The sequence below is a fragment of the Biomphalaria glabrata genome, chromosome 7 (assembly GCF_947242115.1).
Source record: "Biomphalaria glabrata chromosome 7, xgBioGlab47.1, whole genome shotgun sequence".
Classification (NCBI taxonomy): Eukaryota; Metazoa; Mollusca; class Gastropoda; family Planorbidae; genus Biomphalaria; species Biomphalaria glabrata.
This window is the reverse complement of record NC_074717.1, coordinates 15,187,098-15,210,932: the sequence shown is the minus strand read 5'-3', so window position 1 is coordinate 15,210,932 and position 23,835 is coordinate 15,187,098. Positions and strand designations below refer to the sequence as shown.

At 33.2% G+C, this 23,835-nt stretch overlaps 2 protein-coding genes across 2 annotated transcripts; one reads left to right on the top strand and one right to left on the bottom strand.

Annotated features, from left to right (window-relative positions):
* Positions 1-149: 149 nt before the first annotated feature.
* LOC106069733 (ER membrane protein complex subunit 8-like) lies at positions 150-18,169 on the bottom strand. The gene is made up of 5 exons (XM_056037017.1): positions 17,919-18,169; positions 9,214-9,290; positions 4,438-4,507; positions 997-1,088; positions 150-643 (listed from the first exon to the last, which is right to left on the bottom strand). Exons 1-5 carry the CDS (start codon positions 18,123-18,125, stop codon positions 478-480), a joined length of 612 nt encoding a protein of 203 aa, XP_055892992.1. The 5' UTR covers positions 18,126-18,169; the 3' UTR covers positions 150-477.
* Positions 18,170-18,184: 15 nt separating this feature from the next.
* On the top strand, positions 18,185-21,931 carry LOC106069725 (uncharacterized). The gene is made up of 4 exons (XM_013229452.2): positions 18,185-18,202; positions 18,386-18,581; positions 20,789-20,935; positions 21,590-21,931. The coding sequence occupies exons 2-4, from the start codon at positions 18,408-18,410 to the stop codon at positions 21,761-21,763; spliced, it is 495 nt and encodes a 164-aa protein (XP_013084906.2). The 5' UTR covers positions 18,185-18,202; positions 18,386-18,407; the 3' UTR covers positions 21,764-21,931.
* The last annotated feature ends 1,904 nt before the right edge of the window (positions 21,932-23,835 follow it).

The window sequence follows — 23,835 nt, the reverse complement described above, 5'->3', positions numbered from 1 at the left end:
ATATGTCAAAAGATTATGTAATTGTACAATGTTTATAGTCTGAAGCTATTATTGTTTGAAGTAATTGCCATTTTACATTTTTATGTATTAGTATTGATAAATATATATATCAATATATATATAAATATATATCAGAACAAGTTTATACCAAAAAAAAAAAAAACTACATCAAGAAGAAATTGAATTCATGTTCACAAAAGTACAAACAGTTTCTTAAAACAGACTAATAAAAAGGGACTGAAACTGGGTGTACAGAACTTTTCCTGATTACCTCCCTTCCATTTGAGACCCTCTCACTGACCACTCTACTACTTATTACAATAACGCACACAGCTACACATGAAATATTGCCCAGCATGAAACTTCTAATATTTTATTTATGTTTGTTACAGTGATAATTATTCCCTTTCCCCCCTTTTTTTAAAATTAGTGGCAGTGTGTAAGAATAAATTAAAAGACAAAAAACATTTGTAAGGACTAGGTTAGCTGTTTTATCATATCATTGACTTCTAGATTACGCCAATCATTTCGAACATCATCAAGATGATTATCAAAATCTCTTAATTTTCTCTGTTCACCAGACATTAACAGAGCTTCAAGGCATTCCTCTTTCTGTAATTCATCTTCTGATGAATTACCACCTCTGAAGAAAAATGTTTTATCATTATTTATTCAATTGGGCATCAATAAGGATAGGTATATATGTTAAAACATTAAAGTTAGTGTGATGTTCCATAATTTGACTTGAAAGGCCTCAAAACATCTCTGAAAGGAGAGTTGCTTTGGGCCTTGGAATGCACAGGGAATAGAGTGAACTTACTCTTGAGTTTGTTAGAGCCAGATAGATTAAGTTAATTTTGTTCTAGTTAGAATCAAGCAAAATATTTGGTCAGTTCTGAAACCCATTCATTTGCAAAAGGAATTTTTAGAAAATCATTTTAAAAAAATTTTCTTTATTTTAACTAGACATTGGCATCAAAATGTCAAAACACTTACTTTTTATCTACTTCTTTCCATCCATTCTCTTTCAATGTAAACACTTTATATGGCTGTGACACACAGTTGGACTTCACTTTACGATTATCAACCTACACGTAACAACAAAGAAATAAAACAATAAATTTGTTTAAGACTTTAAAAAAAGACACATTATATCAGCCAATGGCCTAGAACCATTTTTTCTGAAACAATGGTTAAAAGGCATCACAAAGTCAACACATTTAATGGGAAGAAAAAATCTTGATTAAAATGTATCATATCATATCATTTTGTAAAAAAAAATAACCCTAACTCCTCCTCCACATCCAAGCATACAATGTGCCACCAGATCAAATTAGCACAAAGAAACTAAATGACTAGATAAAATCAATGATTTGTCATATCTAATTGGTAATTTATTAAAATTATATATTACAAAAAGGTTTTAAAGGAAACTTTGCTTAAAATTTTGAAGCACAGAAATATCTTTGCCTTTTTTTCATTTATTTATAGGCAAATGAAGTGCAAGGGAATTTACAAAATTGTTTCATACAAATGACTCACTTAGCTTAATGTCTAGACCGAATGGCAATCTTCAAGCAAAAAATAGAATAGAAATATGATAAAAATGCATAGATTATTTATTGTAGACTGAATTGCTTGCAAAGCTTGGACAATTATTTTCATAATCTTCCTCAGCTCAATGCTCTATGCTATTCAAATCAAATAGTTGTATTTATACTTTTAGAAAAAACTGACATGTCATCTTCATGTTTAAATTATGATGATTTCTGTGAGTGTGTCTACTGAAATGTCAGCTCTTATTAAACAGGTGGGCCAATGCCACCAATTGCTATGAAGTGAAAATGTATGTTTGAAATGTATACTGTAATAAATATGCATTTTTATAGAAGTAAATTGTAAATGACACAATTACAAGACAATGTGTAACTAAGGATAAAAAGGCAATTAGCATTTCAACAGCATACATTTGCTTGATTTTTAGCATAACTGTGACATTGTTCCTTTTTCAATTATTTTGTTACTACATTAGTGGGTAACTTAATTAGCTCTACTTCTCCTACATTTCTATGTCACTTAAGAGAGACAATATTTCAAAAGAAATAGCTGTACTGGTACCCACATAATAGAAAACAGTTATCTAGTACAGTAAATAAATATCAAAATTCTGTCCTGCAGAAACAAAACAAGGAGAGGAATAGCAATAGTGAATAATAATTGCAATGTCTTCGATTCCGAAGATTAAGGATAAGTGCAATGTTTCACATGTCTATGAAAACCCAGCTGCGACCTGCATATTCTTCCCATCTCATGCAGACAAAGCGGTTGTCCACTGGAGCTCTATTTAAGTTTTCTTCAATAATGGCCTTCCTTTGGGTCTCAAATGTGTGTCCCGCAGCCTTTGTGAGAGCTCTTCAATTGTCTCTTTCAGAGGCCATTTGCTGCCAGCTACTTTCCTCTATGTCAGTGAGGGTGAAATGGCACATGAGTTGATCTTTAAAGCAATTATGGGAGCAACTCTGTTACGTCATCCTCCTTTAAGTTGGCCAAAGAAGTTGCCTTTGCATGTGGTCATTTCTCATGCAGGATAGGTGTCTGACCCAGCACAGCTGTCCAATGATAATTAGTGTTTCTATACTGTCCACACTGGCCTCCAGCAGAATAGTTATTTGTAATGTAGTGTTGCCAGCATATATGCCCATTATAGTGTGAAGATATCTTTGATGGAAGCGTTGATGGAGCTTTAAATGCCTTCGATACAGAATCCAGGTCTCAGAGCCATATAAAAGTGTGGTGAGAACCACTACTTTATAAAAATTTATTTTTTTTGCTAAGCGAAGTGACCTATTCTGACATACTTTCAGTTTGTTGACCACAAGAGCTGTTGGCCTTTGTAAGATGATAGTCTATTTCTCTGGACTGTGCTGCCCAGGTAGGTAAAGTGGTCAACAACATTAAGGAAATGGACATTCACTTTCATTTGGGGATCTAGGTTAGTTCCGATTGGGGACTTCTGAAGCATGACCTCCTTTTTTTTAGATTGATGGACAGGCCAAATGAGACTGCAGCCTCAGCTAATTCATGGACTGCACGTTGAAGCTCCTGTTCGGTGTGTGCAGGAAGGGCCCAATCTATGTATTCCTTATTTTTTCCTTACTGCCTTATTTGGATCTTAAACATATGCAAAACAAAACCAGAAAAGTGTGTTATGTGAAATGTCATTTAAGTAGAATTCAGCTGAAATGTCCCCAGCTGAAAAAGAGATGAACCCCCTTCCCCAAAACCAATGTTTGATGCCAGTGCACCTTATGCCAGGCAAGTGAGAGCTGACCAGGTTAAGGTCACTATTATGTGTGTGTTTCTAGAGCAACCATAACAAAAAGTAGGGTGGATGTTTCTAATGAAATCATGAGGTGGTCTGGTGTAAGTGAAAAAAAAAAAAAAAAAAAGACTGGTGGGAAAGTGGAAGATATTTGCTAGAGACACAAGACAGAAAAGTTCTGTATTTGTAGTTGTAGTGAGTTATATCTTGTTTTAATGATCATCTCCCTTGCTTCTCCGTACATCTAATTTCAAGTTGAATCTGTGTACTAGCTATTTTGGAGCTACAAACAAATGACAGCACATTAACAGTTACATTGTGTTCCATGTGTAAGAAAAACCAGACCAGATTTTTTAAAGACCTTGAATAGATTGAAATAATTTAGAAATATTCAGAGAAAGATAGAAGGTTAAGTTGAATAAAATGCTAAAAATTATGTAAACAATCCAGAAAAATCTTTGTATGTGACTTTAAAAGGAAAGCAAAAATAGCTCTCAGGGTCATTGTTCAGTGGTCATTGTTCAGTGGTCATTGTTCAGTGGTCATTATTCTATGATCAGTAGTTATTAATGGTTAGTATCTTCACCTTGCTTCATTATTACATGTCAGTTCAGTTATTATCCAATTAGTGCAAGTGAATTATGTTTTATGTGAATTTCTTCATTGCTGGGCTGCTTATTTTATTGAACTGAGTTTGAAGGTATTAAACTCAAGAATATATGCTGTGATTTTTCAGTAAGTTTAAATAGAGTGACCTTCAAATTTGCATAGGTTGCATCATGTTATACAGTTTAGTTTGTCATTGGCCTATCTGTTAATAAATGCTGTTAAACTTTAATTCATCTATCAGTATCAATATGAATGTAGTATGTCATTTAAAAGTAACACAAGCTATTTACAAGACATGCAGGTATCTGGTTCGATAGGATATCAATAAGTACTATGCGGTGCAACCCAAAATGAAATTGTTTCATGAAAGTGATTTATATATATATCAAGTATTTCATTTTTACTAAAGTTAATGTGTCATTATTTCTCTGCATGTGAGACTAGAGTTGTCATCAAAGTGTAGTATAAGCCTTGCCACTCAGACTAAAAAGTTGTTGAAAACTTACCACAAGCAGATAACCATCATGGAAGTTTTCTTTGATTTTTTTACCAATGGTGCTGGCAACATGATTAATTCTAATTTTATGAAAAAAAAAAAAGTAAAATGTAAAAAATACTTTTCAAAAACAAAGCTTAAAACTTACATTTAGCAAAATTGCATCAATTATTTTGAAACGATAATGTAATTAATTTTTAATAGATGTAGATTAACAATAATAAATGTGTACATTTGGAAATATTTGTATTAATTGTTTTTATTTAGTGCAATTTTCATGCTTATAGATTGCTCAGGGCACTATAGTCCAATCACTTTTGTAGAAGGGTGGACAGGTGGGGGAGGTGAGAGAAGGTTATATCTGGGAGAAAATTTCTGTATTGCATTTTTTATAAATACAAAAAAAAAGTTGCTCAAGTCTAAATTTTAAGGGTTTCAAGCCTCCATGATGGAAGACCAAGGGTTAGTCACTGAGATATACAATTACATATAAAAATAGAAAGCTTTACAGTCTAGAAAGTCTATTTAATTATTGAGTGAAATGACCTGATTCATAGAGCTTATCTCCTCTTAGCTTAGTACATTTTTATATAAATAAATTGAGATATGAAAAAATAAAAAAAATTTAAGATCTAATTCTAATAAATAGATAAACAACTAGAAAAAATAGAATGATATGTCTAGTTCAGGGGTGGGCAACCTTTTTCTATCAAGGGCCGCATTAAAAAAATTTTAGGAATGGGAGGCTGCATATATATATAAATTTATTTACATAGAAAATTATGCTAGCTAATTGTCTTTTAATTTACATGTATACTGTATTAAACATTTACATCTTTTTTACAGTACCAATCAAAGAATTACAAGTTTTAACAATTTCTAAAACTAAATTTTAAGATAATTTTTTATACTTTGTTATAGTCTTTTTACATCACAATAATTGATCACAACAATACAGCTGTACAGTTGTATTTGATGAGAAGTATTTAACTGTTAACACTCATGCATAATGTTCCAGAACTGTGGGGGAACTAGCTTACAAGTTCTTATCTTGTGATTGCTGTCAAATTACAGTCAGTCAGTATCGACCTGTTTTTAAACTTGTTTATTTTCAAACAAAAGAAAAATACTTGCTCACAGATTTATGCGGATCCAAATAATGTAAAAAGTTTAGCAAGTTTTTTTAAAGTGTGGAAATACAGCTTCTGGTACCCATAAAACTCCAGTGAAAGAACTGACTGGAACTTCACTTTGAGGTCATACTTTGCTTGGAGGTATTTTCTCTGGAGCTGAATCAGCTGCTGCTTTAGATGGTGAAGTGGGGATATTGAAAAATTCCAGAAGTTTTGTACTTTTCAACCATTTTACAAGACATAGTTTCACCGTTCAGCTAAGGAAAATGATAAAACCTGTTTTTACTGGCTTTCCTGCAGAAAAGGGAAAGCTTTGTTTGAAAAGATGCAAATTTTTTCATGCGCAAGCAACAAATTGCAATACCTACGATGAAAAACATGAAGTCTGGATTTCCACTTCTCATTAGAAATAACATTAAACCAGTGACTTGGCAGAATTTAAGTCACTGGTTAATATGCATGACTAAATGCATGACGCGTAGGACGTAATCATCTTTTTTGAAGTAACGTCTGTATTATATAAGATAAGAAATATTACTAACAAAGTCACAGTCAATTAATGTCCATCAAGGAACATAACATTTCTTTCTTGAGATCCCATATTCTTCTCAATACATTGGGACACTACTGTGGTACCGAACATCAGAATGTTATGTTTTCACATCTTAAGACTACGACTGCTTTATGTTCCTAATGGAAATATGTTGTGATTACAAGGTCTCTTTTCTCATATACAGACAACACAACTGAGTAGAACAGGTTTTTTAATAAATTAAAGTAGCTCTGATAAGTTTGATCGCTGAGATAATTGGATCAATAATTTGTTTGATATTCAATGCAGCTTTGAGCAAACTTTTTTATTCAGTCAAAGCACGGGCCCCATCAGTTGTTACACTTGCCATCTTGTTCTAAGCCAACCCAACACTTTCAACATAGTTGCTAAAGCATTGAATAAATACCCGCTTTAGAACATCTCTCTGTGTCTTTCAACGAGTTTTAAAATATTGCCAATAAGAATAATTTTCATTTGCTTTAAACTTTTAAGAATGACAAGTAGAGACAAGATTTCTTTATGTATTTTATTTCTGTAAGTGTCTGTGGGCTGCATAAAACACTCTGGATGGCCACATGTGGCCTGCAAGTCGTAATTTGCCCACCCCTGGTCTAGCTTTTATTTAAACAAATTTATACTTTTAACACCTTTAGAACCTAAAAAAACTTTGTAAATACTCATTATTCTGGGTGGGGCTTAAACACTGGCACTACGACCCTGTTCATTTGAAAAATTCTTTTAAAAATAACAAAAACGCAATACACATACAGTTTACTCTAGAAAAAAATAGTCACCACGCTCTTGTTCTCATTCTAAATGAAACATGAGCTCTTATCATAAGAAGGTTGAAAAAGCTGTTGATAACGTCTCAACACATTATTCTGCTATAGGACTTAGCCGTAAAAGACATGCAGTACTGTAGTAGGAGCTATTGGTTCATTATAGTAAAAAAACATTAAACATCTCTCAGTAATTATTTTCCACATTCCAATGGACTCAGCCATTTTACTCTTTTGTATTTCACTACCTGTATAGATTAAACTTCAAAAACTTGTTTGTCATTATAAAATGTATTGTAAATAAAATAAATGAGAAATGGACGAGCTCTCATCCAAATCACAAGAAAGATGACGCTTACTATTTAAGTTATCCCGACAAGACCAACATCTAATCTTTTGACTCAGGACCGGACACAACAGAATGCGACAACACATGTACCGGAAGCTCAAAATTGGAGCCAGTGAAATCTGCCCATGTGGAGTATCACCAGAGAATGCTGACCACCTCCAAAACTGCTCTCTTTACCAAGAGGCCTGTATAAGACATTGGCCCCAAATCACCCCAATAGAAAGAAAACTATATGGAGAGCTCCCTGATTTGGAAACCACTGCACAGTTCATCTCATGTATTGGTCTAGTCATTTGAACACTCCAATATAACAATAAGAACGAAGAAGAAATTAGAAAATGTTATTTTTGGTATTGATTTAAATAGGAATGCATGCCCTTTATATATATATATATATATATATATATATATATATATATATATATATATATATATATATATATATATATATATATATAACAAATTATCTATACTATAAAGTAGAATGTAAGGCGTATGTATATAATTAAAATTATGTATGTGCCGAACAGAAATCAAAACCGTTTGACCAATCTTGATAAAACTTGGCATAAATGTTCCTTGGGTACTAACTGGGACCGTAGTGTATGTATTGGAGCCCTAAAACAAACTTAAGACCCTCAACAAAAAAAAAGTTGATCGACTCTATGAAAGTATAGTATCTTATAAATCTAGGCCATGTTTACCATGTTGACATGAGAAAAGGATTTAGATCTAGATCTAATTTTAAGAACTACACTTTGCAAAGATAGTTTTTTACTTTGACACATGAAAATTACAAAATATAGTCAATTGATTTTATTATTTAATAAAATTAAGCTTCAAATTTGTGTTTCAAAAGCATTTTTACATAAATACGTTCCTTATATCTGTGAATTTAGAATTCCTGACGTACATTCTTTCATTAGACATTACCCGAAAGGTTACACATCTCTCTATACTCTATTCTTAGGTCTAAAACTCTAATTCAACTCTAAGATGATAGAACTTCTCTTCACAAAGATAGTTTTATACTTTAACAAATGAACATACTAATTATAGTCCATTCATTTCATATTTTAATCAAATTAACACTCAAATTTGTTTTTCTAAAGCATTTTTCATACATTCGATCACTAAAGCTGCAAAGCCGTGTTGAGATATATTCTAATAGTATCATTCATGAATCGCCTAATCTAATAAAAAATGTCATGCATGCGCAGAGTGAAGCCTTCACGCACGCGCAGAATGAACTCTATCCAAGATTAGTCTAGATCTAGATCTATGTCTATATCTACTTTATACTTAAACACATGAACATACAAAATTGAGTCTATAAAATTATTATTTCGTTTCATTGTTAACAAAGCACTCTTAGTGACTGTATCGAATGTGATACGCAAATTAAGACCTGCGGGCAACATATGGCTAGTTGTTTATAAAACCAAAATTTCATTTAATTTTGGATTATTGAATTACCCATTACAAGTAGATCTTTAAACTAGATCTATGTACTATTTTATTATCCAAATTGAAATTATTTATTGAATTTAGTTATTTACATTTTCATAAAACTTAAAATATTTATAACACATAAAAGTTATTGTCTTGCGCTCATTACCCGATGTCATTACCATCTGGAACATTAATCTAAAGAAAAACAAACCTTTTTTAGCCCTCACTGTTTAAAAACATAAAAATTTAAAATAATCTGGATGTTTTACATAGGGAAACTATTCAAGATTAAATTTTAAACAATTAAAAAAAACATTTTGAGAAAGAAAACAAAACAATTGACTTTTTAAGCATCAACAGTAATATAATTGATTTGACAGAAAGAATGGCGTCAAATCGAACGATTGTATTGTTGATTAGGAGAGCAAGAATTAAAATTATTACTATTTAAGAATTTTAATTTTTGGTTTAAAAGAAAAAGGCACTTTGCAGTTAAAAACTAATGAAGTACAATTCTTACTCATTGTCATTGTAGTTTTCATTGGCTTGGTAGTAGCCAGCTATCACTAAACCTTTACCCTTACAGTAAGCATCAATCTGAAAAATAAGATAGTAATAAGATAAAATAATAATAATAAAATTAAGGAATAGGGATAGGAATAAAAAATTACCAAAATCAGAGCACTAGTTCATTGAAATAATGGGTGACAAATTATGCAAAATGCAGGTACATATAATGTATGTTTTTAATATATTATGTATAGCAGTGCTTTTTTTTGTAAAAAAAAAAAAAAAAAAAAAAAAAAAAAAAAAAAAAAAAAAAAAATAGGTGCCAGCACTCAGTGATGGATTGCCTAACATTTAACTACTAATTGTCAAAATTAATAATAAACATTAAAATACAAGAAAAGTATTAATTTTTTTCCCACATTGAAAAAGGTGCTGGTACAAAAAAAGCACTGACGTATAGGAAAGGATAATATATTAAAAAGCTGTGTCAATATTACATAAACCCTAAGCTCCATGACTTCTATATGGTCCCATATCTATAATACAAAATGTTAGCAGTAGTTTGGTTGAATAAGAGCTAACATGATGCAAATTTATAAGTTTCCACAATTAATATGACCAGAATCAGTTTTTAAATGTTTTTCAGCCTATTTATTAAACCTAAAATATTTGCATTGAAAATAAGGAAAGTAATAGATGATTACCCTACACCACCAGACACCTCTCCACATTTTTAACAATTACTTTTTTTTCAGATGTCTAAAGTGCTAATACTATGTATAGGTTATACGTTGACTCCATTTGCCTTCACACCAAACACATTAAGTTTCATATTTTTTCTATACAATAAAGATAAGCTTTAGGTTCAAGTTGACATATGGAAATTTCCATTATTCTACCTCTCGAGGAGAAGGACAGCGGGAAATGTTTTAAACCTGATGGCAAATGAAACGCATATGTGAGACTGGTATAAAAAATTGAAAATGAAGAGGGTGTCCTGTCATTATCTGTCTTTGTTGATCATTACCGAACGCCATTAAAGATATTCTAGATTTTATTTTAATAATCATTTCTAATGTTATATATTAATACGCCACTAAAGATATTCTAGATTTTATTTTAATAATCATTTTTAATGTTATATATTAATAATGTTTTAGACAGAAATATTTTAAAAGCTTCAATATACATTATATATAGATTGAGATATTAAGATGCTAATGCTAATTTATATAATAATTTTTAAAGATTAAAAAAAAATTTTTCTTTCTATCATTGTTTCACTCTTTTTGGACACAATATTAGGATGTTAAAAGTGTCAAGCAATAATTACATAAACACAACAAATGTATAGCCAAAATGTAAAGGATAAAAATAAATATATATTGTTTTTCAAATACAACATATATTTGCATACAAACATGGATACAAAACAAAGATGAGTGCCATTGTTTTTTAAAGACATTTATGAAATGAACATTAATGGGTCAAAAACATTTAACACCAAAGTGCTAATTGTTAAACTGACCACACCAACGAAACAGCTGTGTCAAAACATCCTGCTTCACAAATATAATATATGTTAAGCCTAATCTCTGTGATTTTTTGCCTTTGAATTTTTATAGCTCTGTATTGGTTAGACCAATGGTTCCCAAACTTTTTTGTCTCGTAGACCCCTTGCCATGTTTTCTGGTATTCGGTAGACCCCTTGCTCAGCTAATATTGCGATTTTGCCAATTCATCTACTTCAAGTGTATATTTTTTTTAAATGACTTATAATAAAAAAAGAAACACATACAAGTTAACCTCATTGAAGTTATGAATCAAGTCTGTTAAAAAAGCAATGTCTAATAAACTGAATACATCCTGAAAGACTAGCCTACGTCTGATCACTGCATTCAAGAATTCAGAGTGTCATGTTTTCCAAATTTTGCAATAAGTAAAGAGATATTGTAATAAGCTTGCAAACCATTATCTTCTCTTTTTAATGTCGTAGAAAGATTTTGCCCACTGTAGGTCTTTTCTCAACTTCTTCATCGACTGTTCAAAAGTATTTATCGAGGCAGCAGCATCTCAAATGATCCTCCATCTTAGGTGGTTTCATAATTTCATTTCATGAAACTTTGTTACTTATAAGAGACATAGGCAATATAGGTTCGACAAGGAAAGAAGCCAAATTTCAAATAACAGCACTGTCTACATTTCATTTTTAGATTCGCCCATGTTAAATATTGTTGAATATTAGTTACCTGTAGACTAAATTAAGCTATATAAATAAGGTATTAAAATTTAAAATAATTCTTCACTCGAATAACAGGATTACCTTTAATAAGATATAAATCAAATGTTTGTATGAGATAATTGTTAATTCCATTGATAATATAATCAAAATCATAGTCAAGGCATTCATAAATGAGATCCCCTCTCTTAGACCCCCAAATATTTTTTTCACTTTCGTAGACCCCTTGGAAGTCGTCGTAGACCCCTGGGGTCTATATAGACCACTTTGGGAATAACTGGGTTAGACCAAGAAAAAAAAACATCTTTAAATACCCCTCATCCATTGGACTTTAAAAATAGATATGTTGTCAAAGAGGGGTGGGGTAGGTATGCCAAAAATTCTCCCTCTGCAAACACATTTTTTTCCCCTGACTACGATATCAGAAATAATGTATTTAAAAAATGTTTTAATCATCTAATTCTTTCATTTCAGACATTTTCTGATCAAGCATGAGGTAAAGAAAAGACTAATTACCATACCCATGTTACAGTGATAGTTCAGAATTTAGGCATGGTTAATACTATAAATAGGAGGTGCGGTGGCTGAGTGGTAAAGCACTTCAAATCCTGGTGAAGACTGGGATCTTTAATTTCGCGATCTTCTTACGCCTCTGAATCCACACGGCTCTTATGCGTACAGACATTAGTTTGGGAAAAGTAAAGGCAGTTGGTCATTGTGATGGTCAAATGACACCCATGTTATCTATGCAGCACTACTGATACCAAACTGTATCTGATATTTCTGATCCTTTGGTCACATCAGCAGCATGGAGAGGGAGGAACTGTTGTGTGTGAGACATCTTTCCAACCACAAATATTACCCAGGCTTCAATCTTGCTTGTACAAGATAAACCATAGACATTATGACTGAAGGAGGGCCAATAAAGGGAATGCAATGAAATTTCGATGTAAAACCTTATTTAGAAATTAATGGTTTGGTAAAATTTATTAAATAAACACCTTTGCCGCCTTTACTTTCAAAGGCTTTAAAACAAAAGCAAGGTATGCTCAATCAAGCTGTTGGAAGCCTCAAGCAGATCCAAAAAAAAATATCTAAAACATATTTTAATCTATACTTTTTAACTATGAAGTCATTTTCTTTTTACTCCAGTGCAAGAAAACCAACCATTGTCACCTTTCCCACACTCCATAATTTCATTCATGGCTTGTAACTGACATCACATCAAGGTCGTTAGACCTAGTGGATCAAAAATTGTTAGTCTACTATTAGCTCTCCTTTGTTGAAAGTCTCAGTGCATAAAAATGACATCACACATTTTTTTGTGGTACAGGTGCAGTATTCAGTCAACCAATAATTTATCTACTATTCTGATCTAGAGAACTAGATTTGCATATTGATTTAATCTGCTTTTTATAATCATAAATATTTATTCTGATATTCTACAATACTTTGGTAGTATTTTTTTTATCGAAAGAAAAAATCTATGTTGTTCGAGTGGACTAACAAGCTTTAGTGTCATCATAGTTCTTAAAAAAAAATAAAAAATTAAATAGCTTCAGACACAATGCACATCATATTTTATAACACACATGTGTTTCCTTATGTGTCTATATGCCAAATTTACAAGTCTCTTTAAGTTGCTGAGTCATCAGACTTCATAAATAGTCCTAAGCCCATGAAACTTCCTCATATTATAAATATTATCAGCCAAGGAAAGTTGACACCTAAGCTGGTCTTTAAAACGTTTCCGTGGGGCGCCTCTGTTACGTCGACCACCTTTTAGCTCACCAAAAACAACTGCCTTTGGCATACGTTCCTCTCCTATACGAGATACGTGCCCTGACCAGCGCAACTGTCGGACCAAAAGAAGTCCCTCTATACTGTCCATACCGGTGTTTGCAAGGACATCGCTGTTTGTAGTGCGGTCTTGCCAAAATATGTTCGTGATGGAGCGCAAGCATCTTTGGTGGAAGCTCTCAAGAAGTCTTAGTAAAGATGTTTCCTGTATAATGTCCAAATGCTACTAGCCCTGGCCAGACGGTTATCAACTTCCCTTGAAAGTGAGGCATCATTTAACACTATATAGATACTACCTAGATATATAAAGTGTGTCTAGACTAGGGGTGCACCGGATAGTCCCTCCGGCTCCGGCTTCTGCCGAATATCCGGCATTTTTTACTATCCGGTGCTATTCGGCTCCGGTCGGATATCACTACCGGATAGTAAACCGGATAGTAAAAAATACACCTATTTAATATGCATAAAGTGGACCTCGTTCCATTAATGTCTGTTGTAGAATGTATTAATGTTTATATTAAAACAAAATAATGTGCTTAAAACAGAGCCATTATGAATATGCACCAAACATCGTTTATTATAAAGACAAGGCGTGTTAATAACTTAATATAAATAGAAATGAAACTTTACATCATAAATGCGCTTTACATACAGAGCAGCAATGGCTGACACTTTTTTCAATTTGTCTTGACCTTTGAGTAGGTTAGTTAACATGCTAAAATGCTACATTCCTTGACTACGTCATGCTGACCAGACGTCTGTCTAGCTGTGCGAGTATATCTCCAGAGGAAGAGATGAGCAACTCCCACCCCTTATTATTTGTTTAGACAATCACATTGAGTTTTTTTTTTTATAGGCAGTTGACCACAAGTTAAATACGATGTGTTATCTTTTTTGACTGACACCCAACTCTATTGCGTGCGTATGCTCAAGGAAAAAACAATGCTTGATGGTTAACACAAACAACTATACACACTACTCTAGGACTACATGTGTAGACTCACTAGGTATATCTGACCAGGTTGTTGCTCTGAAATGCATGAACACATACATCCGACCACTATATAAGGCAGATTGCACTTTACTTATGAGAGATTTACATTAGTAATTAGTTAAATATAAACTAACATTATTTACATTGACCTTCCTACACACATCCTTTACACAGACACACTCATGCTATACAGATTTTTAGAAATACTGTTAAGTTTGAATAAATCAATCAGTAACAGAGTTTAAAACAATAAGGTATAACAATAAGGTATATTAGGTATGTTATTTAACAGTTTCGTAAAATGTTCAGCAACACAAGTTATTAACAAGACACTTAGGTATCCGGCTCCGGCCCAGGCCGGATATCAAATTTTACTATCCGGTCATATCCGGCTCCGGCCGGATATCAAAAAGTACTATCCGGTGCACCCCTAGTCTAGACCACATATTAAGGGGCTGTCCGTTTACGGTGATCCTTGGGGCTGAGTATGTTTTATTGGGCGACTTTTCCAGAGGTTTATAGATAGACTGAAATGCAAATTTGTTTACAGGGTTCTGGAGGTCATGTTCATTGTGGGCACAATCATCGGCATCTATATAGAGAAGCTCCGTTATGACCATTTCCTTTGTTTTTGTATGGGATGGTAAACGTTGAAGATTGAACACATTGCTGTCATTTGAGCCAGCATTACGCCAAAGAAGATTATATCGAATAGAGTAGGAGCAAGTACACAGCCCTGCTTCACGCCATTTTTTATTGGGAAGTGATCAGAAAGGGCACCATTGTGTCTCATCTGGCCTCTTTGTCCCTTGTGAAACTGCTTGAGAATGGATAGGAACGTAGATGGGCATCCCGTCCTGGCCAAAATCCTCCACAAACCAACACGACTGACCGTGTCAAAAGCCTTGGTCAAGTTGGTGAAGTGAAAGGCAGCGTAATATGACGTATAGGATACTATACTATAGGTTTAAGTTCTGCTCTTCGCATTTTTCTTGTAATTGTAAATAAGAATCTACTAATAGTCTAAGTCTAGTATAGACTAGTATTTACTAGATCTAGTATTACTTAAATTAGTAAAACTAAAACTTTTAACTTACTACAGTAACTTACGTTTATCGAACAAGTTAAGCTCATTCGCCGACATTTTTTATGTTTGAATTTGTGTATCTCCGTAAAAATTAGACCTAGAAAAAAACTGATTGTATCTGTGAACTCCTCATCCATTTTTCTTAAAAAGTAGACATGTTTTATTCTATTACTACTCATAGTTAAACTTATATTTGATGTTAAAATGGGTCAGGTTGATGATTTCAAAAGCTTAAATTATCGAACACTTTTTTACCTTTATCTTATCTTATCGAACATATTAAGAACTTATCGAACACACGAGAAGTATGGTGTTTTAAAAGTGTTATAATCTTAAAATTTTGTGAAAAGTATGGTGTTTCAAAAGTGTTATAATCTATATTTTTTTTTATTTATATCATTTTCTTTTTACGCCATGTCAAGAAAGACAGATTTTTAGTCATTTTCAAATGGTCCACATCGAAGGAATCTATCACTGATCAGCTCTGCTTAGAAACTGACGGTGCTAAGCCCAGTAACGCATTACCGTAGTATTTATTTAGGTCTAAGCTATTTTGAGACATAAGGCCATTAATAAATTAAATCCAGATATTATTTATTTGAGGGAGAGCCTAATAAGCTTTGGTAGCCAATAGATAATCCCGCCCTCCCCAAGTCATTGCAGGACACAACAGTTTACTTGGCTGACTAAAAACAAAACATACGGTACGCGGCCCTACGTAACTAGCCGCCGATCTAGCACGCTCAGTGTATGTAACAGCCCAAAAGTCAGTGCTATAAATTTTTCGATCTGGGCGGGGAAGGGGGTGGGGGGTGCTGAAAAGCTATGGTAGCTTGCAAGCTGTGTTACCTATAGATGTAGATAAATCCGCCCTCCCTAAACCACCTGGTTGACCAAAAAAAAACACTGTATTTTAGAGCACGCTTAGTATTTGTCACACACACACACAAACAACATATCTATATATACTACGTATCTATCATGCCTAGTGTTTGTGACCTAATTAGCGGCTTGACCGTAGGTACTCGACTGATGGCTCCTCCCCCTTTCCCCTCAACATTGTTCTTACTACAACTTGAACAATGTTTTGGGGCCGTGTTGATGGCCTGGTTTACACTTGTGTGTTACGCTATCACTGACCATTTTTTTTTTGTTGTGTGTTAGTCTGGTGGCTGCGTTTGGATTGAGTCTTGATATTTACGTTGTTACTTTGCACTGAAAAAGTGTGAATGTTGGAGAGTGGAAGCGCGGGTAAGGGGGTGTAGACATAATAAGAGAGTGGTTAAATGTGTTATTGATATTATTTTGTGTATTTGTGATGTTTCAAAGGAGTGTCTTTGTAGCGCATTATGAGCTTTATCATACTTTATGACAAATATATATATATATATATATATATATATATATATATATAATTTTATAGACCCGGCGCCACACGTCTAGATCGAGAAGCACAACTGACTCTTGTATTTGAGGCTGACGTCAAATTCTAATGGTCGATCAATTATTGATGATCTCTGGATACAGTGTCTTGACTGTTTCTCTCCCCCACCCCCCGACCTTTTCTTTTTTACCTGCCCAAGACATTTTTATTTCAAAATACCATATCTGCATTCTATACCTCCCCCTTTGCCCTTTCGTTTTATTAATATCTCTTCACATCAAGCACATGCGCTAGGTATTGGTTTATAACACATAATTCAGAAGTTAATAGAATGGGGCAAATTCAGAAGTTAATAGAATGGGGCATCTGAAAAAGAAACAATAACTGAATACATTCCACTCTGTTCCTCCCGGTAGTTGCACATAGGTGCTATTAGCATCAAGCTATAATATATGTGTCATAATATCAAGCTTTTAAAATGGGTACAATTAGTGCATATCGATGTAAATCTATTTACTTAAAAAAATATAGCACATTTATGGTAAACCACAAATAGCTGATACAAATTGTAACATATGATTAATTTGTATCTGTACTTTGCATTACATTATTTTAAAAAATAACAATTAAAAAATATATAATTTAAATATTTTGTCTTCTTTGGGTTATATGATGTTTGATGTTTATTTTTAACATTAAAATGGCGTTCGATATCTTACGAAGCTGAGATTGCTTATATAAAAACTGCTATTATCGAACACCCCCTTTTTAAACCTCAATTTTCATGTTTAGGTAACAAAGGAAACTTTCAAATAAATAGTTGTAAATATTTCTCAGCCTAATTAGAAGCGTATTATATAGTTTTTTTGAGCTGAAGCATCATTAGCATTAAAAAATACCCTTAACCCGAGACTCACTCCACTCTTCCCAAGAGTTCAAAAAGTGTGAATTTTTTATACCAATATTACCAATGCACTTTGAATATAAGTAAAAAAAATGATCCTCGGGTGAAAATGAAACTAATTATAACTTAACTATATAAAGAAATGGACGATGCACAATAAGAATGGACTAGTTTCTTTATAATCATCGAAATAAAGGAGAATTTTAAAAAATACAATGGGGTGTTCGATAAGTACCTTAAAACGAAGGTGTTCGATAGATGTAAGTTACTATAGACTATAGACTAACTAAACTTAAAACTAACTTACTTGTAGCAGTGCTATTTCTAGCATTGGTGAAAGACCCAAAGAAACATGAAAAAGAGGAACACAGTCAACATATTTTAATCCTTTTGATGATTCTTTTCCTTTGCAATCTTCAGCTAACAATATTCCATTTACTGCTGCATGGGGATATTTCGCTGCATGCAATAACAGCTTGCAGTGAGCCTGAACAGTTATTGTGGGATCAGCCATATTTATCTTTCTACACTATTATACTAGAGATCTAAGTATACTATTGAGTCTTGATTTGCTGCGACATGATTATGACAGTAATTTTTGTTATTTTGTAGAAATTTCTATCTACAAGATTCTAGCAAACATCTAAATATTCTTTTTTTTTTTGGCTAGATCTAGATCTATATCTTGAACATCAAAACATCTTGTAATTATAGATCTAGAATCTAGCCCGGTATCAAAACATGTCAGCGTCCATTCTATCATTTTGTTTATAGATACAGAATCTACTATCTAAGCATGGGTGCAAAGGGTATTATTTTAGCTGTTGAGGCAGGTATTTGTGCTGCTATGGCTTCTGTTTCAGCGAAGCTTGCAGTAAGTTCAAGTTCAGCAAGGGAATTGGCAGCGCTGGTTTGCTATTCAGTAAAAAATATTTTTGAGCACCAAGTTGAAGTTCTTTCATTGTATGAGGTAATCAATATTTATATAGATCTAGATTCAATTCAAGGGGCGTATTAGAAACTAATGTAAAAAAAAAATTACAAACATTTTTTTATTTTATTATATTTATATAATGTAACTGTAACATATGTGACTTTCTCTTAAATACTTAAAGGAAAATAAATTGGCTACAAAAGTGTACAAAATAAAATAAATTACTGGTATTCAATAAGATATTTTAAAATTATATTTGAACATATAAAAAATTCATAACAAAATCAATATTCTTTTAACCTTTTAATTATACATTAAATTGATAAATATTGAAAAATCACAAAACAAATTAACACAATGACATTCTATCACTGCGAATTTCATAAAAGATGAACAAAGGCACTAATTATATTTATAATTTTTTTTTGTCCCAGGGAAATTAACTAAAAAGGAGGATAACTACTAAAACATGTTGTTCCTACATCCAATTTACTACAAAAACAAAAAACTATCTCTCTGCTCACATCCAGAAAATTAAAAAAAAGGGATATAAATGCTTAGCATTAAAAAGATAGTGAAATAAATATTTACTGGTACCATGTTAATCTCTGAGAGTAACACGGTACAGCACTCACCAGCAGTAGCAAAGTTACTACCTGAAAGTAATGCCATACTGAAAGAGATAAAACTCATATTTTTAAAACATTTTATGAAAATTTAATGTGTCCAGCAGGCCGAGGAGATTGAGCATCACTGGCTTAGATAGTAGTGAACAAAATAAATGCTATATATGTAGATTTTATTACACTTTTCTGGATTTTTTTACAAATATTTTTGTATAACTGGTCCACTACACCAATGGATTCAGGATTTCCTGATAAAGAGAGAACAAACTGTAATAATAAATTGCTCCAAATCAACATCAATAATAGAAAACTCATGTGTATCAGTACTTCAAGGAACAGTTTTGGGCATGATACTCATTCTAATTTTATATAAATGACCTACCGAATCGCATTAGTTAAGGAACAAAAGTTAAGATTATTAGCAGATGATTGTATTATAATATAAAGAAGAAAAAAACAACAACAATATTTGCAGATGATTGTATAATATAAAAAAGAAAAAAAAACAACAACAAGAAACTGAAATTTTACAAAAAGAATAAGAAGAATAACAGAAATGGGAATCAAATTGGAGCTTGGCTTTCCACCGACTATCCTCATGCTTTAGAAAAATTAACTACAAATAAACTTGGATTAGGCCCGACCTCTAGCAATCAAATGTTTTTTTTGGAAATAATAGCAACAAAAGTTATAATGTATCAATCTCCTGTATGTACTTTTAATGTAAACAAATCAAACATGTGACGACAATATAATATTAACAATATATTATTATCCAGTGAACGATTTGTCGGTGAACAAGTTGTCTGTGAACCAGTTTTTGGTGAGCGATATGTCGGATGAATGAATAGTTGTGTGAACGAATTGTCAGGTAAATGAAATGTCCAGTGAAGAAATTGTTAGTGAACAAATAGTTAGTGAACGATTTGTTATTTGAACAATTTGTCATGAGCCAACTGTTGGTGAACAAGTTGTCTGTGAGCCAGTTGTTGGTGAGTGATTTATCTGGTAAATGAATTGTCGGGTGAATGAACAGTCATGAACAAAATGTCAGTGAACTAATTGTTGTGGAACCTTTAGCCATACATTATCATTGACATGGCTGTTATAATCCTTTTGTCCTTTTATAAGCCAGTTAATAAACAAACATTGAAAAAAAATTTTGTTAGAGACTTTAAAGCAAATTCCCTTACTCCTATCAATATCAGATCAAATAGAAGAATCATCAAAGAAATATATAAAAGAAATATGTCTAATAAAGCCATCTTTTCACTTTTTTTTTTTTTTGAGTTGTAAAGATTTGTGTTTATTGTTTTTTTTATAAAACATTCATGAATAAATTCTACATGTTAGAGAAGGTAACCAGTTAAAGAAAATGATGGAAATAAGCATGGACTAATTCTTGTTATGATTGAGAGATTTTGTGACTGGTGTGTGTAATATATAACTATCTATTCCATTACTGAAATAACCTGTTACAGTAGATGGCTAAGTAGTAATCAATGAGACAGAATTTCTGTTTAAAACATTTTTACTATTAAGTTATAAATACATTTGAATAATCTTATTGATAGAGCTATGTTCATGGCATTTTTATGTATTCTTTCTCTTTTTTAGGTAATGTTAACAGTTAGATTAATCAGTGTCTTGGGAATTTTTGTTTTCAATGCATTAATGTGGGTCCTATTTACCAAATCAATGCACCAGTGCTCTTCTACCCTTGAGGCAACTACTTTCAACTTGTCTTCCAATTTTATTTCCACGGTAAGTAAATTACTTTGCACTTTACTTTTGACCTATTAGCTTATGAGAGCGCAGGGTGTCTCCATGAACCCTTTCACTACTGAGAAGGATTTCTCTCAGTCAACTGGCATGTACTAAGAACTATTCACCACTAGTCATGCTTGAAAGTTCCTCAACATATGAGATCATTACTGTGTTATGTCACACAATATTATACATAGTGTAGAACCCTGGTTTTGGTCCATTATTTAAAGTGACCAGAGGATGCATATCAAGGAGAATTTCTTTATGTATATTTCTATTACGTGACTGTGACTGTCACGTTCCATGGGAGGTCTGCCACTCCAGCTCACAGATACTAATGATGGCCCCTTTATGGAATAGTGTGGGTTACCATATCCCTCTTTAACTCCCACTCCAAGACTTTGATACCATTGCTTTGGCTCCCAGTCTACTGATATAACCCAATGAGGACCAGTTTCATGACCCACTTTATCATATCCTCTTCCATTCCACTAATGGATCCCATGTTGTGGCCAACGGTAAACATTTACCTCAGTTTTTGCATTTTACAAGTTATATAATGACTAAATTAATTGTTTCTTTTTTTATCATAACATTTAATAAAATATAATTTGCAAAATTGAATAAAAATACTTTATTGTACTTTTTCAGGCCATTGTTGGTAATTTACTCTTTGGAGAGAATTTAAACTCAGTCTGGTTTGTAGGATCACTGTTCATTATTGTTGGATTGACAATTGTACACAGGTCATCTGATGACATCACTTCTACAAAGAGTCAACAATGTATAGAGAAAGAACAGAGGGATAAAACTAAAACTTTGTAGTTGGGAACAGGAAGTGCAGTCAGAAGGGAGAGAACTCTAATGTTTTATTTAAAATGGTTGTTTTTATCATGTTGGCAATATGCAAATAACATCATGGCCTCAGCAACAGCTATTGTGTCCCAGCCACATTCCAGAAAATTCATGAAGAATAAAAAATAAAATTGGGGACATGTGAATTTTTTTTATAAAGCTTATATTAACTCGCACTTTGTGTAAAATCTCTAATTCTTTCATACAGTTTGCAAAAGCTTCTTGTCACACATGGGTCTCACCTCTGTTTTATAGTTCTTCCATCATGGTTCGATGATGACCACTTTTGTCATCCAGTGCACTGTGGTTTTGTGCCTCATGTGGCTGGTGAGACCTATGTGAGCCCGGAATGTTCAGCTGCACACTGCAGATTATTTCATCTGGAGCTAGTGTCATTAACTTTGCTATTTTCTCTGACACTTTTCTTCTACCAGCACTGTTCTCCTTGTCCTCTGCAATTAGTGTGCCAGTTTTCACAGGGTGACCCCATGATGCTCTGTCATGTGCTTCTGTCTCCCAGGTGGTTCAGAGATGTGTTAGGGTATCTTTGAAGTGTTTTCTTTGTCCACCCTGTGAGCACTCCATAAAGGAGTCATTTAGGGATGCAGGAGTCTTCCATTCTGCAGATGTGACCTGCCCATCGCAGCTGAGACTGCATCAAGATTGTGTGGATGCTTTGCAGGCTCTCTTTGGTGGACTTCGGTCAGTATCAGGTATTTTTTTGCCATTTAACATTCAGTATTTTTCTGAGACAGATCATGTGAAAATGGTTCATTTTTTTGTGTGCATGTTTTCTACAAACTGTCCACATTTCTGAGGAATAGAACAATTTGGGGATGATGACAGCTTGATAGACTCCTAGCTTTGTACTAGTGGTAATACCTAGTTTATTCCACACATTTCTAGACAGTCTATCAGGATGCACTGGCCTTGGCGATATGCAAGTTGATTTCATTATCGATATTTCTGTTTCAGGAGAGTGAGCTTCCAAGCTAGGTAAATCTGCCCACTGCATTTATTTCCTGTCCATTTATCTTAATGCTTGGGTCCAAATATAAGACTTCAGTCTTTTTTTGTTTTTATAGTGACCAAAGTCTGAAAGGCTCTTGAAAATTCATTGACTCTGCAGATCAATTTGGGAACAGACATTTAGGGCACAGTCATCAGTGAAAAGCCCATCCCTGATTGTTGCTGATTTTGTTTTTTTGATTTTGCTTTGAGGTTGAATAAGCCACCATCAAATCTGTTATATTTATTCCACTACTATCTCTGTCTATGAATGCATCTGTCAAAGTAGCTGAGAACATAAGACTGAGTGTGGGTGCTAGGACACAACCTTGTTTTACCCCATTTGATACTGCAAAGGGCTCTTTACAGTTACCCAACACAATTTTGTTAGGTGCTTTTATTGTGTGCTGCCTTTTGCAAGTAAAACAATTTGTGTCTAGATTCTCTTCATTCTTTTCTACATACAGAATTACTTTACAAGCGTGTAGCAAAGTCATACAGTATATCATGATAATTATGTTTCCTACATAGCTCACGCTCCATAGCAAGAATTACCAAAGGTTTCAATCTATCTTTGAGAATTGTTGACCTCAAGTAACTCTTCATTAGTTTGAGGCACAAGAAGCCTCTTTCACCAGATTACACAATCACGGCTAATGCATAATGCCGTTTTTATTTATCTCGCGTAGGATTGGCTTTTTCCATATTGAATGACACCCCAAAAAGACAATTTTTGTCTATATATTTCTGTATATTTTATCGACTTTTTCATATATTTTGTAATTTTGGGAGATTTCCAGGAGCTTCTGGTAAATCGACAGGAGGGCGCAGGAAATCTGTTTTAAGTTATTATATGGTTTAATTTAATAACTAATACCCTTAGAATTAGCGCAGGTCCTATGAAAGTGCGGGGCCCAATGTGGTCGAATAGGTTGCAGTGGCCTAAGGCCGGCCCTGCAAAATAGTGGCGTATGCTACTCCGCCAGTTGACTAGTGTATATATATATTACAAGGTTCATGAATTGTGATGCTAA